This window comes from Ambystoma mexicanum, chromosome 11 (assembly GCF_040938575.1).
Source record: "Ambystoma mexicanum isolate Mex_15411 chromosome 11, UKY_AmexF1_1, whole genome shotgun sequence".
NCBI classification, from domain to species: domain Eukaryota; kingdom Metazoa; phylum Chordata; class Amphibia; order Caudata; family Ambystomatidae; genus Ambystoma; species Ambystoma mexicanum.
Window position 1 is genome coordinate 57,933,775 of NC_090934.1, and position 20,097 is coordinate 57,953,871.

Here is a 20,097-nt window from a genome sequence, read left to right on the forward strand (position 1 = left end):
GAAATGATCCAGGGTGTGTGGAAAATGTCACAAGGGGCATATTCAAATATGAGCCTGTGTATTATAAAGTGTGGGGGATATATATGATAATATGCTGTAATGCACATTAAATTGTCACACAAAAAATGGGAAAATGTAAATCTACTTTCAGGATCATGACACATATTGTATGGAATGTTTACCTGATGAAGTATGAGAAAACATAACAACATGCATATATGCACTTGACTGAACAGTATCTCAGGACAAATGGGGGTGTTATACATAATGTATGGGAACACGTAGTGATGCTTTGCAAAGTATTGTGATTATATCTCATGAGTATAAGAAAATGAAACATGATATAGGGAATGTATCAGAAAATGTCATGCAATGTAATGCAAAATTACAAAGAGTGTAAGAAAATGGCATGTGCTATGTAGGAAGTATTCACAGTTTAAAGGAAACCAGCATTAATTGTAGAAATAAATGTCACATATTATATTTGGAAAAGAAAAAAGTAATTGAGTGCAATGTAATCTTGCAAAAACTATATGGGAAATGTTCATTCAAGATATGGTCAGGAAAATATCACTCAATATAAGAAAATGCAATACATTTTACGAGAGACATTCACACAGCATATGAGAAAATGCTCATTCAACACACAATACAGGAAAATGTCATTCAATGTAAGCGTAAATGTCATAAATTGTATCATAAACATTCACACATCATATGAGAGAGTTTGACACATCATACAGTACAACACAGAGGCACCCAATACAGGCAGAAAAGCAATATATTGCACTGGAAGCCTTCCGCCAATATATGATAAACTTTCATATAACATACAACATAGGAACATGTCACTCAATGTAAGAAAAAGTGCCACTTATTGGACACAAAACCTTCTCACATCATATGAAACCATTTCACACAACACACAATACAGGAAATGGCACCCAGTGTATGCAAAACAGAAATATATTGTACTATATATATTTGCCCGCAATATGAGAAACTTCCATGTAAAATACAAAACAGGGAAATGGCACTCATAGTAAGCAGGAATATTATATATTACGCACTGGAAGTTGCACACACCACATGAGAAACTTTCATACATGATTCAGTACAGGAAAATAAGAATGCAAGAGAAAATATCAGAGTACAGGAAAGTTCCACATATTGTATGAAAAATGGAGTAAAGTTCAATAGAATATTACTCATTGTAAGAAAAATGCCTTACTCTGCACATGAAACTTGCAAACACCATATGAAAAATGTTCAGTCAAAGGTAAAATGTCATACAATGTAAGAGAAAATGTCCTAGAGTGTACAAGACACTTTCATGCACTGTATGAACAATTGTCATGCAACATATAGTCGAAGAAAAGGTCACTAAAAGTAAGAAAAGTTATTACGGTGCACAAGAAACTCGCACACACCATTTGAGAAATGTTCATGCAACAGGAAAATGTCATGCAATGTGAGAGAAAATGATTGTAGAAGAAAGTGTCCTCTTTGTCCTTTGTATGTGATGGATTTTTGGCTGATGAGAGTGTAACCAAAATATGGGCATCTAATCCCTCTCAGACAATCAAAGTTCAGATTCTATTTAGCTAGTATCTTACTTGTGTCAGTGTGTAAGGTATTTTGCAAAACATGTTTCTGTTGTTTTAAAGATGATAGCCAGCAAATGGTTAAATTGAAGACACTGGGATTGTGTCCCGTTGACTGTAAACTATGGAATTGGGCTGTGTTTTTGCAACAGGTGACTTCCATCGCACTGTGATCCAAAAGGGTGGTGTCCATTCACTGATCCATCACTTATTCAAATGAAACCTCTCAAACAGATGAGGGTTGTTTCGCCCTGGAGCAAATGGCGGGACAGCATACAATGTTAGAGGATACCAATGCAGTTGTGTCAAACATGTTGAAGCCTCGTCCGTCATAGCTCTGCATCGAGATCACATAACTAAGACACATTGACTGCTATGGGTTTGAAGGGAGATATAGCTCTGGACAATGCCCAGCACTAGGAGTTGGCCGTTGGTGGTTCCTCCACTGTGCAATTATAGTTTTGTTAATTCCCTCATATCACATATAGCCCAGGATGGAAGGTGACTTACCTGAAGGATGGAAGGATGCTGTCGTAGTAGTACCATGTCGCTGTCAGGTAGGCTCGGCTTACGTCCGTTGAGTACAAGCGCCATGCAGCCTGACCAATTAAGAGAAGAGGGAAAGGGAAGAAAGAAGGGGCGAGGTCAATGCACATTTCTTAATTTATTGAGCTTTTGTTTATTTCCTAAACTGAGAAGTCTCAAAAGGTGTGACATGAAAGGAGTCATCACCCATGTGAACAATCTCAATTTAGAGAAGAGGACCACAAAAAAATGAAGTGGATGAAAACGACCACAATAAGTGTCCTAGAGCCAGCATCAGTATCAAATCATGGCAAGTGGAGATATGTCCTGCTGGCTGCCAGTAGTTACAGGCATGTCATGATCTGCCTGCGATGGGACTAATCCAAAGTGGATTGCCCTGCACGGCCCACATCCGTTCAGGAACGCAAGGAAGCCGCTACAGGTACACTCAGCACTATCTTAAAACAACAATACCATTCTTCTACTAGTGATGAGGCCCTGGTGATGAGGCATCACAGTAGAGGTTCAACAATACCCAGCAGGGGGGGGCGTGGCCAACGGGCTCAGCATGGAGACGTGATCTCTGCGAGCTCCCGGGCCGCCAGCAGAATCCTGCAAAATCCTGGAGAAAATCGAAAAGAAACCAGCGTACACTCGAATTGAATCGAAGAACACAGCTACTGCCATAACCTGCGTGACTCTGGAGGTGAATCGGCGGTTAGTAGCAGAGGAAATCGCTAAAGAAGATAAGAGAACTGGCGCCGAAGCATATCCAAGATGGCCGCCGGGCGCTGAGAAGGAGAGGCTGCCTCTGGGGTCGGACGGCGCCGCGGGGAAACGGACGCTGCGGTGGCGTGAAAGGTGTGGCGCTATCCTTCCCGCTAAGCCTCGCGCTGCTCCTGCAGAAGGGGGCAGCGTGCGACGGAGGTGGACCCTCTGCCTCGCGCTCCGCCATTGCTAGGCGGGAACAAGCACTAGCGCCCGACCAGAGAACCGGGGCTCCTCGCGACGCATTTGAGGAGAGTCTCCGGAAGACTTAAGGCGACCCCTGGAGGTACACCGGACGCGGGGCCATCTGCTCTGGTCGATAACGGACATTCGCGAGCGCTCCGTTTGTCATCGAGCGCTCGTTGCAACACAACAATTCACAGCGGCGGTGACCGACGAGGTGAGGAGAAAGCGGAGTGCCCGAGCTGGTCACTGAGGACAGATCGCAGACCGGGCGAGAGAGAGATCTGAAACCCGGCCCCCACCGTCTGCCGTCCTGAACATACGGGCCCCAGAACAGGAGACCAGGAGCGTAGAGAACCCAAGAAGCTACAGCCCTGAAAGCGACACAGCGCAAGAAAACCCGTCGGCGACGCTGGTAAGGAGAGGGGGCGGTGGAGGCATAGCCCTGCATTTGAGATTCTGCATTTAGAGCGACCTACACACAAAATAGACTGCCAGAACGGTAAAGGGAGCAGAAATCCTGAAATAGAAGGCAACCAATATACTAATTGAATGGAAACGGCGCCCTGAGAGAGGCGGAATCCAAAGACCGAGACGAGGGAAGCTAAATGGACTCAGAAACTGACTCAGTGTGAACGACAATTCCAAGCTACACATGTGATCACAACACAGGGGAAGAAGGGAGCCTGCATAGAATATCAGCACTGTAAGCACAAATTCATGAGACAGGGAAGACACGCCAAAGATTACATCCCACGCAACAATAAACAGACAAACAGTTGCCACAATGGGCAAGGATAAACTAACGACAAAAAAAGTGGGCAACCAGAGCACTATGGAGCAATTCACAACTCCCACCCTGCCGCTACCAACAGAACCAAATGGCCCGGAAGATAGGCAGAACCCGGAAGAAACCCTCTCCCTAAGGGATGTGATGACCGCCATTGCCAACTCACGGGCATCCATGGAAGTTAAAATGGATGGCATTTCAACAGAAGTTTCCCTGTTGCGGAATGACCTTCAGAAACTGTCATCCCGCACTGGAGAGGCCGAAACCCGCATATCGGTTGCGGAAGATGAGCTGAGAGGCATGGGCCAACAAATGAACAGAGCGCTAGAACGAATTAAAATACTGGAGAGCAGAGTGGAGGAGGGAGAGGGCAGGTCAAGAAGAAACAACATCCGCATTCTTGGACTGCCCGAAAAATCTGAAGGAGAGAGCATGGAACTCTTCCTAGAAAAATGGCTTGTCGATCTGTTTGCACCCAAGACCCTCTCGACATTATTCTCAATAGAAAGGGCACATCGAATCCCAACAGGCGACCCGATCCCTGGTAAGCAGCCGAGAACTGTCGTAGCGAAGATCCTTAACTACAGAGATCGAGACGCAGTGCTGCAGATGGCCAGGACAAAAAGAGAGATAACATACAATGGCTCCAGGATCGGCTTCTTTCCAGATTTCACTAGGGAAGTGCAAAAAATGAGACAATCCTTTGACCCCCTCAAAAGGCGACTTCAGACACTAAATGTAAAATATGTCCTCCTGTTCCCTGCACAATTGAAGATATATCATAATGGCACCACAATACATTTTACTGATCCCAAAGAGGCATGGACCTGGACCGAAAAGAATCTGAAGGGGGAATGGAACCCACACAGAAGACAAGAAACGAGAAGGAACAGACCACGCCGGAATGAACCACCCGATAGACCGGACTACCAAGAACAGGAAGCGATGCCCCAAAGAGGTGATGAATAACTGCAACAGTAGATGTAAAATGGCAAGATACATGACAAGCATGAAACGTAATCTGCCCAACACAAGCAACACCTGGCAATAAAGCTGGCGGCCCGAAGACCAACACGGCACAAACCCCCACAGCAGGAAGTGCATACGGAGGTACTCTTGAGCTACAGAGACCTAAGCACTAGAAAAATCAGTTAGATAAGTTAAATGTTCAGTTTAATGTGCGACAGATGCTTCAGTTGGGGAAGGAGTATGGGAGGGGGAATCGAGAGACACACAGGTATTCAAATGACGCCTGGCCTATCAAGTCCACTCCGTACATGAAATATATGAAGATCACGAATGTCAATCATCTGCATACACCAAGAAACTCGGTGAATAATGGCTACAGACGCACATAGGGAGAAAAAGCTCGCCTTCATGACATGGAATGTGAATGGTCTGGGGAACAGTATAAAGAGAAGACTAGTAACACAATATATAAACCGACATGATCCGGATATAGTGATGCTGACTGAAACACACCTGGCGGGCACGAACTGCCAATTCTTCAAGAGAACGAAATATAAAACAGCAGTCCATGCCGGTTTCTCCATGGGCTCGAGAGGAGTATTAATCCTGATACATAAAAGAACTCCGATAGATGTAACAAAAATAGTTCAAGACCCGGGGGGCAGATATGTGTTCGTGCAAGGCACACTATGGAACCAAACCATAGCGACAATGGCAATCTACTCACCCCCAGCACTAATGGCCCCTCTAATGGAGGAAATCACGCCCATAATAACAAACAATCCAGCGGATATACTGGTGGTGGGCGGAGACTTCAATGAAGTGATGAGCACTGTTAAGGACCGCACACATCAAAGGGGGAGAAATCCGACACTGCCGACCAAACTGGCGAACTTTGCATCAGCACTGGGCCTGAAAGACGCATGGAGGGACCTCCATCCAGAAGAGAGACAATTCTCTTTCCACTCGGGTGCACACGGATCGATGTCCAGGATAGACTACTTTCTCCTCCCTGGAGAGAATGTGCATAAAGTAACCGAGGCAACTCTGCAGCCTCGAGGAATATCGGATCACTCCCCACTCACAATGATGCTCGAGACAGAAAGACCCCGTCCTCCACCGAAATGGCGACTAAATGCATTCTATCTAGGATTCCCGGAATTTACAGAGAAAATTCAAGAAGCAACTAAAATGTACTTTGAATTAAACCAAGATTCCGTGGAAGATTCTGGAATAGTATGGGAAGCATACAAGGCGACCCTAAGAGGTAAAATTCTGAGCTGGACTACAGCACACAAAAAAGCACACCAACGAGAGCTAACAGAAGCAGAAGTGGAGGTGAAGCGAGCAGAGGAGAACTTTATAAGCTCCGGTGCGGAGGAAGACAACTTAGCCCTACAAGGGGCACAAAAGAAGCTACACAATGTTGCGCTAACATGCGCGAAACAAGCACACAGAACTATGCGTGCAAAAATATATGAAACAGGAGACAAAGCCAGCAAAATGCTAGCATGGTTAGAAAAGAGAGAGGAGAGCCACCAACAGGTACGTCGAATAAGAATCACGGACACTGAATGGGCCTCAACAGACGCGGGCATCGCAGAGGCCTTTGCAACCTACTATGAAAAACTATATGCCCCACCGACGAACCCAATAGACCCCAACATGTTTGACGCAATAACCATCCCAGTATTAAACGAAACCCAGAAGATGAATCTTGAGGCTGAAATAACGGAGGAAGAATTAACGACTGCCATCTCCCAACTAAAAAATGGGAAAACCCCGGGGCCTAACGGCCTACCAGTGGAAACATGGAAAAAAATCGGTACAGAAGAAGTGGCACCACACATGCACAAAATGTTCTTACAGGCGAAAGAGAAAGGCATACTACCACCAGACCTAAGGAAAGCCAACATAGTAGTGATACACAAGGAGGGCAAACCCCCAGATGCTTGCAGCTCGTACCGACCAATCTCTCTAATTAACACTGAAGCTAAAATTCTGGCAAAAATACTGGCCAACAGATTGCAGAAAGTAATAACCTCCTTGGTTCACCCGGACCAATGCGGCTTCATGCCGCAAAGATCCACACGGATGAACATTCATAGACTCCACGCTGCCATTGAAAAATCCCCTACCCTACAGGACCCACTTGCCTTGCTCACTATCGATTTTGAGAAAGCCTTTGATTCGATCCACTGGGCGGGCCTATGGCTCATTATGGACAGAATGGGATTTGGAGAGCACTTCACAAACTGGGTTAAACTCTTATACAACGCACCTAAGGCAGAAATTAGAGTCAATGGCTGGTCCTCACGCACCATAGCACTCGGGAAGGGTACTAGACAGGGATGTCCCCTCTCTGCGATGTTATTTGCACTCGCAATAGAACCACTAGCAATAATGCTAAGGGACTCCCCAAACTGGAAGGGGTTCCACTGGGCACAAAACTGGGAGGACAAGGTATCCTTATATGCAGATGACCTCCTCATCTACCTAAGTGACCCAGTGGCCTCCTGTCCCATCGTTATGAATATACTAAACACATATGGAAACTTCAGTGGGTTAAAAGTAAACTATGACAAATCCCTGCTGTTCCCGATTAAAGGACTGGATGCAGCAACCTTAGATACTTGCCTATTTAAGACGGAGAAAGAGCAGTTCCAATACCTAGGGATACAAATCACCACAGACCTGACACAATACATAGAGAAAAATCTGCATCCAGTGAGGGATAGGTTCGTAAATGACGTACAACACTGGATGAACCTTCCGCTCACCCTGCTAGGGAGAGCTGCCCTATTCAAGATGTTGGCCCTCCCCCGATTCCTATACGTCTTGCAGAACGCACCACTATACATACCTAAAATAGAATTTCGCAAAATAGAGGAATCACTTAGGACACTGCTATGGGGAGGAGGGCATCCCCGAATTGCGCTAAAAACACTTATCGCTCGATATGGGAAGGTGGAATCGGTCTCCCACACCTGCAAACGTATTACTGGGCAGCCCAAATGTCAGTGGTGAATGACATACTACATGTCGATCCAATGCTACCACATAATAGAATAGACACCCAGGCAAACCATGGGATCACCCCGCTAGAAAGCCTCTATCGAAAGGCAACAAGGCAAGTCACACCTACAATGACTGCTCAAAGAACACAGATATAGACAGACACACATAAACACCTGGGATGGGAAGGGAAAGTCACATTAAAACAACCTCTGTGGCATAATAAAAATCTTCCAGAACTTAAAGAAATTCCCAAGTGGGTAACCTGGGAGGAGACGGGGATAGAGACACTGGAACACATGATACGGGATGGAGAAATTAAGACCTTTCAAGTCCTGAGAGATGAATTTGATCTCCCCATCACAGAACACTTCCACTACCTGCAGATGAGACATGCTCTCACGGCGAGCGAAATAGGCATCCCAAATATGCCAGAATGCACCCCGATTGAGAGAAACATCGTGATGGATCGAATCGAACACAAAGTAACATCCACAATGTATAACGCCATCAACTCGTTTGCCACAAAGGAGCTCACAAGACTCAAAGAGAAATGGGAAAGAGACGTAGGTCAAATACAACCAGAAGACTGGACAGTGGCTCTTATGTGCCCCCGAGAATCAGCAATCTCAGCCAGAATTAGGCTGATTGAGCTAAAAATTCTACATAGGATATACTACCCTAGGGAGGCCCTGCACCAATGGGGGAGGGCGACGGACCCCAACTGTCTAAGATGCCATCACCAGAGAGGAACCTTCTTTCACACTTTATGGGAATGTTCGCAGATACAGGACTTTTGGCAACGATGCTGCGATAGACTAACAACAGTGCTTGGCCGCGAAATTCCAATGGACCCCAAACTCCTAATACTAGGGATAGATGCAGAGATAGAACTATCAAGATTTGAAAAACTCATGTTCGCAACAACCACAAGTCTTGCCAAAAGGAACATTGCTCAACTATGGGGCTCACCCACTCCGCCCAGGTACGAAAAATGGATAACGGATGTAGATGGATGTGTGCCAATGGAAATAAGAGTGTATACTACGAGGGGATGCCCAGAAAAAGCGACCAAGATATGGCAAAGATGGCAGGACAACTGAAGGCTGATAAAGAAGCCATTAAACACTGAATGCTAGGCAGTGGACTTAGATAAGTGATCGAAACGAACTCATGATAATTGCACAATGTACGCAAAGACAGGCCAGATGCCGGGAAGAAATGTATACTTGTGTGTTTAACCATAATGACTCAGGGTGAATTATGTATTTTGGTTGTGTTTTGTTTGTACCTATAAAACAATAAAAAGTATTTTATGAAAAAAAACAATACCCAGCAGGAATGCTTTTGCAGTGGAGTGAACAGTTTTAGTAGTATCATGGCTCTAGGTAGCGAGGAGTCATGCATGCCACCTGACTTGAGGGGCCTACCAGTACCTTATGAAACCATAAGGTCGTAAAGCTTCTGCCGACCAAACCGAGGGCAAGCGCTGTCTCTGCAACCTCTATCTAATATTTTGTCTGTGATTTGACCCCAATGACTTCACTGGATCCAGTGCATCCCACGCTCCAGTTTTCCTTCCCAGCCTTCCCTTTTGGCCTCTTCTCCTCACCCTTGTGATATGATATGGCATTCATAACCCGCCTATACACAAATGTTTCAAGAGGCAACGAGGCAAGGGAGGGGGCACACATGGAAGACAGAGACAATGATCTTACTAGGCCAGGCGGCATTGAGATTGCACAAGTGCAGGAGAGGGGCTGAAGGGTAGAAGTGCGGGGGCAAAGGGGAGGGGACAGTGCAGTACATAGGATCAACAGTAATAAATAAATAAACAGAATAAACAAAACAATAGGTAAGAAGTGCAGCCAGCTTGTGGCAAGTGCAGGGTAAGTGCAGACATCAAGAGTCAAGAGCTGGTGGGAGCAGTAGGGATACAGAAACAGTGTGCAGGTGTGCAACTAGCAGGGCAGGGGATCTGGGCCCGACATCAGAGGGTGACCAGGTGACCAGTGCAGTTTCAGTCAGGAGCTCAGCAGGGGAGAGGAGGAGAGAAAGCAGAAGCAAAAAGGAAGGCGTTGAGGTGCTTCCGGAACCGGAGATGGTTCTCCTCAAGTCTCAGGAAGGCTTTTCCAGAGGGAGGCCCCAGCCGAAGAAAGATATTTACCACCAACTGATTGCTTGGCAAAGCGACTGACCCTGAGGGAGTTGGAGGCGGATGAGCGAAGAGCTTGAAAGGGAAGATATTTAGGAAGAGAGAGTGGCCTTCCCTACCACCAGTTTGGTGGATTGAGGTGGGTCACATGATCGGAAAGCCAGAATGTACTTCTGTCTACCACGGCAGCCCCTGCTTAGGCATCCTGTGAAGGGCAGAGGCTACGTGTGCCGCTTGTTTGATTGTTCGCCTGACCCTCCCCCAGCACTATCCCTTCTGCACCCCTCTTGTAACACAGTCCGATCACTTTACCTCTCTTTTGGTCTGCAAATAACACTGTGATACAACATTTTAATACACAGCTGCACAGTATGAGCATTTACCACCTGTTTGCCCAATGCTTCACTATACCCCATCATCCCTCATAGGTTTTGTGTTTCCGGGTTCATACGGGCCTCTGTCCTAGGTCTTGGGGTACAGTATTCACTCAGGCTTTTCTCATAGGTCTGGACTTGCAGCGTTTACATCAGAGCTATTTCCTATCTGTTGGGGAATAGGACTGACAACATGCCTCACTCCTAGGTCTTGTTCTATCAGGATGTGCCCTCGCTCTGATGAGGACAGAGTGAGTACTAGTCCCTTCCTCACCTTTGGGTGTCAATGGGGTCTGGCTTTAGGGATTGGCTCAGTCTCTGGACCTTACAGGGCCCCTCAGTCATGGACTGTAGACCAGGTGCTCTCAACTTCGCAGGCCTCCTTCATGCAGCCAGAGCTTCTTGGCATTCGCTAGATCCGCCTCTTCCTGGGGCTTGAAGAGGCCCTCAAAGGGTGCCCTTTCTCAGCTTCAAGGTGCTTGAGCCTTCTTCGCTCTAGTGCACCGCAGAATGGATCACCAAACTCCCTGCCAGTATACACAATCTATTTCGAAGTCCCTTATTTTAGAGTCCCTCCTCAGTGCTTTCCATTGCCTGATTGGCTCTTTGTCCAAAATTCGGAATCTTGTCCTCTGTTCGGCTCATGGGTGGCTTGAGCCTGCTCACTCTCATTCCTCTATGTCTGTCTCCTTTCGTCCCATTGTAGGATGAGAAGACAAGTCCTTCCTCTATTTTTAGACAGGGAGAGGGCTTAAAGGGGCTGGCGGCCATCTTGGATCCATTAGAAACAAAACAGAGGTTCGGCACAATGTGGTGTGGTGCTCTGTTTCTACCGTGTTGGTCAGGTGTTCCTGGTTCTCCTGACCTGTTTACGGGATCTGTCTGGCTTTTTCAGGCTTCCAGCACCCTCCTGGATCGCCATCCTCGCTGCTACGTGCCCCAGTGCTTGTCGGGCAAAATATAAAATCTTGGGGCAAATTCATGAATCGCGGAACTGTGGTCACATTATTCAAACATCTGGTCATGCTATTGTCAGGGGGGTGCTGGATTTGCATGTTTATATCTCCTGCCTGCACCTCTGTTCCCATTACATATTATAGGTCTATGGAATGCATGCGTGGTTGTCCTTCCTATGAAATGGTGCTTTATGGCAGTTAGAATCCAACATATTATATACGTCCATCCTTTGGACTTTAAAACGAAAGGGGGTTGGGGCTTGTTTGCCACTACCTCAGCTGTCGTGTGTGGGTTTTGTTTCCTCAACTCTGGTGAAGTGACACTTCTCCACTCTTGGTTGAGTGGGGCAGTGCCACTTCGCCAGAGTTGAGCACTAGGTGGAGGGAGCTCGATTCTGGGCACAAGAGTTCACAGGGTAGTGGTGAGTCTGAGCAGGACAAGGGGTGGCGCGTGGGGCAGTCACTTGTGAGCTCAGCACAAAGGGTGCAGATGAAGTCGCTTTCCTGGTTGTTGCTGTATTCTCTACAACGGAGTTCTGGAGAGAAAGTCACATGACCGTGAAGAGAAGTGGTCCCTGCAGAGAGACCAGAACAGGGGTGAATTTGGCGGGAGCAGGCCAGGAAGGGGAGCTTTCACAAGACCCCCACACGCCTTGTTCCGGGACCATCCATTCTAAAGCCTTAGTTTTTGGACGGTGGAGGCGTTTCCAGACAGGCCCTGTGGCCTTCCTGTGACTCTCCTCCTCCATCACATCCAGGAAAGCGCCTCTTTGCATCGGCGTTGCGCGCTCATACTATGAGCCGCGCAGTGATGAATTGGCGGCCGCCTCTGCTGTTTGGGAACGAAAACAAACACCGCCCCATGGCAACCCTCCTCAAGCGCCGTCTACCCACGTGTGCGCCAAGCACCGAAAGAGCACACTACCAGATAGCAATAACAACTGCATGAATGCAGCGCCGGCATTGCCGCCAAACTCCAGCCTCGATGCGCTATACCTAACTGTGTGCCGATAAATAAGAGACAGGCTTCCGTTTAAAATCTACTGACTTATTTTCGCTTTCTGAAGGGCCTAGTGTGGTACAATCCCCAGTTCCCAGCGCCTCTAAATGCATAGTGAGGTGACCAAAACAATACGGGGGTCTCTGCTCCTAAAATAATACAATTGCCCAATTCTACAGCTTGCACCACAAACTAAATTGCTCTTTGCACTTGAGAACATAGGTGGTATAAAAACGTAATGGGAGGGCACGGTATGCATGTAGCTATGTAAGGATTTAAGTATTTATTTGTTTATGTATAGGATTTATAAAGTGTAAACCCAGCAGGGGAGAAAATTCGCTCTGTACATAGGGGACGCTTCTACGGGTTACGAGTAGGGTACAGCGGTAGCAGAGGTGCTGGGATGGACAGTGGGAACAGGGGAGGGGGTGGTGCTCCTATTAGAAACCAAGGAAGGATTAAAGAGTACGCAGGCCTAGGCAGAATTTAGGTCTGTGGCCTGCATGTAGATCTCTGCGGTGAGGGTTGAACCCACTGAGCTGTCTTGCCAGATCACAGTGTGTATAAGCTCATGTCACCGAGAGCTCCAAGTTAATTGATTCTACACAGGGTTTTTATGCCAGGGGACATCATCCTGTGGCTCAGCAGATGGTCTGGAATCTGACTCCCATGATTCCCCACCACAGACTATGCTAGCTAGCGTTGATGGGAGTTGTAGTCCAAAATATATTGGGAGCCAAAGGTTGCAGACCCTCCTATATGCATGTATGCCCATAAGAAATGGCAGTGGATACACTTCTTGCTAACCTTTCAAGATAGCATCCCAAATTGTTTACGGAATAGAGTAACCAACGTTTATAAAAAGCGACCACCACGGTTGCATGGCGGCCATGAATTTTTTTCGGCATTACTTACATAGAGGGCGTTAATGGTTTTAAAAGGACTCTGTCACTCTCTGAAACTCCCTTTTCGGGGTCTTCTCACATGTAGCTAAGGAAAGGCCCACCCCCTTTGGATGATACCAGAGCCAGCATCGTGTGCCCGCCTTCCTGCGTGCCACATTGGGATGTGGCAGCCACACTCTATAGTGTGCTCAGAGGAGGCAAGGCCTGAGCAGACATGGTGCTGTTTCCACCAGGCTGAGCCACTTACAGGGAACCGGGAACTCTGGGCAAGTGACTGACTCAGTGGCCTATGCACTGGCATGTCAGAGGTCTTGCGGAGTCAGGAAACAGACATAACGTCATGGCTCACATATACCACCCGCTCCCTCTTAGAGAACCACGTTATTTTAAATGCAGAGTGAAGTAATTCCTACGGATGATGTTAGGGCCCTTTGCATTGGTTGTATGTTCTATATCATGTACACTGTTATTACTCACCCCCCCCTGCTTTTCCTTTTCCTAATCAACCGTCTTCCCCAAACCCTTTATTATCTATGCTGCTGCCCTTTTTAGACACCTCCTGTGCTTGCTCCCTGAAAAACGAGCATAACAGGTGTAAAAGTGCACTATTGCCCCACCACTTGTGCCTATCCACTTTTAAATCTGTTGTGCTTGTTTTCTGGAAAACGAAAACGGATGCCAATGCATGGGTGTACAGACATCTCAGCAAGCCGTCGGAGGGTAGTGCAGTAGCCTGGGGCCCCGAGGGCCCAAGATCAGTGCCAGTGATGCTTTATGTCTGCTCTGTTCTCTGCATCTGTCGGATCTGTGCATTTTATCTAGCGATGTATAATAGTTTAATTTCTCAAAGCACTTATAAACAGCAGGGAGGCTCATGACAGAAATAATAATCTAAGATAAAAACCAAGAAGCAGGTTTCATAAAGTTCTGTGGCACATGAGCAGGCCTTAGCGATAAGCTGTTGCATTCCAGCCAAGGAGTGTTGCTCGTGCTACGATCAGTGGTCTGAAGCCTACAGCTCTCTAGACGTTTTGGAATACGACTCCCATGATCCCTCATCATTGACTGTGCTGTCTAGGGCTGATGAGAACTGAAGTCCAAAGCATTTGGAGAGTCTAAGATTGCAGACCGCCGTCGGTAGGTTCTCTACTTCACAGACCTGCCGCGTCTCTGCACTACGGTTCCCTTAATCATTGGGAGGATCCAGCAGTTGGGAAACATCCTTACAGGGTGCTCGGGCAATCTTCTTGTTTATGCTTATTTACAAATAATCAACTCCTCGGCCAGGAGAGAGGAGCGACAATGTCCACCTGCCTTTTGGAAACATTCGAACACATGATTTCCATTCTGGTAGCGCTACTTTCAGTGCTATGCGGATGACACTCAACTCATTTTCAGGCTCCATTCCGCCACCTCTTCTCCTTCTCTGATCTCTGGCTGTCTGTCCCCATCCAGGAGTTGTGTGCCGCCAATGATCACTGCCTTAATGCCAGTAAGACCGAGATTCTCCTCATCAGCACACCTTCTCCCTCCTTTCCTGTCACTCTCTGGTCAGCCTCTCTTGGCCCTCTCATGCTCCCACCTGAGAGGCTAAAAACCTTGGGGTCATCTTCGACTCCACACTTTCCTTCTCTCGTCACATCTCTGATGTCTCTAAGAAGTCACACTACCAGCTGTACGTCCTCAGAGGTATTCTTCCTTTCTTCCTTTCCTCTCCTTCCCCCAGAAGCTCACTGTCTCCAGAGCTCTGCCTCTCTCTAGGCTGGGCTACTTTAACAGCCTCTTTCTAAATCTGCCTGCCTCTACTCTCTGCCCTCTGCAACTCATCCAAAACAGGACTGCGAGACTTGTCCTTGACCTCAAGCCCAGGGATCGTATCTCTCCAGCACTGAAATCTCTTCACCGGCTCTCAGTGGCGGCAAGGATTAGGTTCAAAACCCTCTGCATTGTCCACAAGGCCTTCTGGGGCCTGGGACCTCAATTCCTTCAAATCTCTCTTCCTAAATATCTTCCCTCTCAAGCTCTTTGCTAATCCGCCTCCAATCCCCTCAGGGTCAGTCGCTTCTCCAAACAGCGAGTTGGTGTTAGATCTCTGTATTCAGTTGGGGCCTCCCTCTAGAACAGCCTCCCTGCCTCTCTGACACTTGAGGAGAACCATCTCCGGTTCCGGCAGCACCTCAAACCTTCCACTTTGCTTCTGCTTTCTCTCCCCCTCTCCCCTGCTGATCTCCTGGCTGAATCTGAAACTGCACTGGTTACCTGGCTACCCTCTGATCTCTGGCCCAGGTCCCCTCCCTGCCAGTTGCACACCTGCGCTACCCCCTGGCAACCCTTGCACTTGGGGACTGTTTCTGTATCCCTATAGCCCCTACTAGCACTTAACCCCTGATGTCTGCGCTTACCCTTGCACCTGCCACCAGCTGGCCGCTCTTTTAATTTTTGTCTTTATTTATTTTACTGTTATCCTATGTACTGCACTGCCCCCTCCCCTTTCTCCCTGCACTTTTCCCCTTCCCCTCCCCCCTGCACTTGCGTAATCTCAATGTCACCTGGCCTAGTAGGATCACTGTCTGTCTTCCCTCTGTTTCCCCTCCCTTGCCTCGTCGTGCCTTGAAACACTTGTGTATAGGCGCGTTATAAATGCCATATCATATCATATCATACTTCCTCCATGTGCGCCTGTGCACGCGCCATTGACCCGCTTACCTGGATGAGGTTGGCCGCCGGCGTCCTCCTCTTCTCAAAGTGCTTCTGCCGGTGTTGTTCTTGCACCTTCAGGGCAAACCCAGAGCCGAGGATACCCTGAAATCAGAGACAGAGATGTTCATGGTTCACTGGAGCTGGGGGGTTGATGGCACAGTTTTGGACAGTGTGACCTGGTAATGCCTGAGTGACTTCCTCCAAACCTCTAAGAGAAAGGGGAAGAACCAAGCCAACCTCAAGCACCACTCGTCACCCAGGCTCAGGGCCAGTTGGCTTGGAATTACCAGGGCACTGAGAAATACCGCTGCTATTAGGTGACACCTAGGAGCTGAAACTATTGAATTTGAGTGCAACTAGGCGTGATATGCATGGTGAGATGAGGCGCACTGCTTGGGATTGTGTTTGTCTTTTTACCCAGCCATTGAGCACTCAAAGTCACGTGACTCACTACTCACTATGGCAATTCCCACCCACTAACCTGCAACTCCCTGCCAAAATCTCACCTTCCTGGGAACTCTTTGAGCTTCCTCTGTCACACTGTAACATCAAACTGTGTGCTTTAGAAGGCATGCAAGTGTTATTTCCTAGCAGCCTTCTGGGAGTTAATGGCTTTGTTGCAGTTGTAAATGTGCTTAGTAGGTAATAAAAAAATGTTAACCCAGTCTTCCTTCCAACGCCATTTATAAGTAATGTAGGTTACCTCGCATCTGCTCCATGAACTGAAGCACTGTTAAGGCAAGCATTGGCAAAGCCAACTGCTGTACCTTTCTATACGTATTGGATAGGCATTTGCCAGGTGCTGACATCATGTTCCCAGGATATATCAGCATTTTCCAGCTGTTGCCTTCTTATGGCAAAGTAATATCACTATTGCAGTACCTGTCAAATGCATTCCCCATGCCAACACACATGCTAAAAGAGTTGTCTTTTCCAATACATGTTCAACGATATCTTTATGACTCATTTAGAGACATCTGAAAGGAACCGTAAATCCAATGTTGTTGATGCTTATAAACTGGTTTCATGGTAAATGCAGGTAAGGGCTCTTTAATGACCGGCAAAGGGGCCGTAATGTTACATGTGTGTTGTCTTCTCAGAAAACTTAAATATAGCTCTACTGTAGACCGACAGGGTTCACAGACCAACATGTGTTGCCAGGCCCCCTTCAAACCCACAACCCCACCAGGGGTGGACTGGGAACCAAAAGAGACACTGGAAATAATGTTTCAAGGTGCCCCATATTACACATGTTCCTCAAGCCCAACCCTAGTCCTATGAGAACATTTGGAAATAAAATAGGTTACCACAAAAAAGAGATCCAGGTTGCTAAGGCCTACTGGGCCATCTCCAGACTTCCCTGGAGGCCAGTCCACCCCTGGCTAGGGTGCAGAGGCCTACCAGAAAATCTCCAAAGTTGCCTGCAGGCCAGTCCACCCTTGGACCTCACTTAATCTCTAAGTTTCATTTTGCTCCCACTTTGCAATTACTCTACTTAGTTTTTCCCGGGATCCCTTTCAATCGTTGGGCTCCTAGTTACCACTGGTGTGTTTTATGCAGCAAGAATGAAGACCTTTTATACTTTTATAAATTGCACTACATATAGTTTTTTTTAACAGAATAACATAAACCACGCTCCGTGAACAACACCTAAGGTGACATTGACACTGAAAATGGGTAAACTTCTGGATAACCTTTGAAGACATGATCTCAATTCCCCACTTTGGTGTTTTAGGCCATATGTTTGAAGCAATGGTTAAGAAGGTCAACCAGCCTAAAACCTGCCCTTTTAACCAGACAGCCCTCTGCTTATCAGGCAAAAATAATTTTACGTTGGTTCTGGATCTAAAGGGAGAACTTTTGAACTCCAAAGGATTGACAGCACACAGTCCTTGCATTGCCTGGGCCTGAGCAATAGTGAGCACATAAGAGATTCCAACACACCTGCCTTGCTGCCACACAACAATGGAATCTTCCCTTTAAATCTTTTTTTAATGAAATGCCTTATTAACAGCTGTGCAGTCAGTGACAAAGCAAGTGTTTGCCGCCTGAGGAAGGGGGGAGTAAAAACATGGCACTGTTAAGATATTTGCGCATTGAAGTATTTGCAGCATTACTTTATGAATAAGTTCTACTTTAGGAGTAATTGCACCAGTTCGGATCCAGATTTTTTCCATGACTGGATTCTGTTTTCTTGTTATCCTTCCACTTCAATAGGAAAAAAAACAGACACAAAATAAATCAGAACCGATCGTTGGAATTTCCCCAACAATCTTTGTGTGCTGTGAAGTCATTTCTCTTTTAGCAAAACACAAGCACCAGAGTATGTGCTGTTACTTCAATTATTCAATGTAATACTTGAAGACTTCAATACACCTTAATTATAAATGTATATACCTACTCAAGAAAAAACACTTTCGTAGAGAAGGAGATGAACACGTCACTCATGGAGCCCGCACCCTCACCTCTGTCATATTGGAACTGCAGCATGGAAGCACTGTGCATGACACCAGGTATCATCCCAATACCACATCAAAGATATGAGTAACGTTATGCCCTCAGACAACCATAGAAAATGTACCCTCAAACTGACGTGGTAGAAGGAAGTCTGCAGACAACACTGGACATAGAAGAACTATAAGTAAAGTCTGACAGGTGTAAAGTGACATCATAAAGAGAAGACACAATGACGCACGGAAACAACATGTGAATACTCAAAGGATGAATAAGTAACTGAAGTAAAAAAGTAATTAACATATGGGTACGAAGAAATCATACATAATGGGAAGAAAGGTAAGGAGAGCTGCAGTAGATGTGTACACACAGAAACACAAGGTAGATGAGAAATATAGAACCTTGCACAACAAAGGAAATATAAGATGGGTAAAACCGCCATGTTGAGAAGATGGACGTCAGTTTCATGTAATAATAAGCTAAAAAACCCAAGCAGAGAGACCAAGGCTGCAGAGCTGACAGGCACTGAAATAGAAAATCGTGCAAGAACAAATAATATTTGTTTGGCTAAGGATCAAGGATGCGACAGTGAGAAGCAACTGCAAAGTACAAATGGAGTTGGAGAGGATAAGCCATGTACGTAAGACATATTTCTCTTAGATTATGCAAAGGAGTAAACATTGGCAAGTGCCAAATGATGGACAATTAAAAATGAAGAAAGCACATGCAACACTGAGCAACCAAGTCTCCAGAGGCCAAAGAGAGTAATAGCATCTAATATAATTGAATCACATAGGACTAAATGAAAGGATAGAATGGAGAAGTCAAGGTCTCCTCACATGTGGTGTAAGACCAGAAAACAAGGCCTTTTCATAACACCACGGACAAAGATAGCAATGTACCTTCACTCCCTTAAAAGTTCTGGAGAAGAGAACAGTCAGTAAGGTCAACTACAAAGAAGAGGCCTTGCCTTAGGCCCTATTAATGAGAGATGGTAGGCTAATTGGCCAAGTGGGCAATTGTCTGACACTGTTCCCCGCACATGGGTTTCATTTTACTTACGTGCTGCTAACAAGCTGAATCTCCAAGGTTGGAAGAGGGTGCCAACCAATCAAGAGGGCCTATGCAATGGTGGACCATACATTGTTGCACTAGCCAATCTGCTGCTGGTATTCTGCTATTATCTGTATTATACGTAGTTAGAGGTTGTTCTAGGAATGCCTATCTGACAAATGGCAGCCATTGATGTTTCTTACACTAGATAAGCTATACGTATGCATGTTCCCATAACCATTCCCTCCGCCTGATATGTTTTTACTATTTGCCATGTAGGATGACATCATAGCTGACACATATTGAGGTATAAAGCATTTGTGTGATGGAAATGTATTTACTAAGCTGCAATTCATTATGCTTGCCAGATTTCCCTGCTTTATTGAATTGATAATAAAGTAGCACTTTGCCATATTCTTTGAATCTATCCAGTTATCTGGGCCGTAATTAGTTGTTATGGTGATCACATCCAATAATTGATACACCGCAGGTGCTACTGCACATTTTGGTAGCATGGCGGCTGGTTCAAGTTCTATTCCCTCTGATTCTTGACGTCTCCCACGATAAGCCATAAAACACCTGAGTTTCCTGGAGAGTGAGAGAAAAATACATGTATAACCAGAGACGGTTGGCAGGTGCCCCATTC

At 46.4% G+C, this 20,097-nt stretch overlaps 1 protein-coding gene across 1 annotated transcript in view; it reads right to left on the reverse strand.

Annotated features, from left to right (window-relative positions):
- The window catches only part of KCNQ4 (potassium voltage-gated channel subfamily Q member 4), an 899,641-nt gene that overhangs the window by 155,383 nt on the left and 724,161 nt on the right, over positions 1–20,097 (reverse strand). Inside the window, exons 7-8 of the mRNA XM_069622544.1 lie at positions 15,951–16,046; positions 2,115–2,203 (exon numbers count right to left, since the gene is read on the reverse strand). Coding sequence (XP_069478645.1) covers positions 2,115–2,203; positions 15,951–16,046 — 185 coding nt within the window. The remainder of the gene's footprint in view (positions 1–2,114; positions 2,204–15,950; positions 16,047–20,097) is intronic.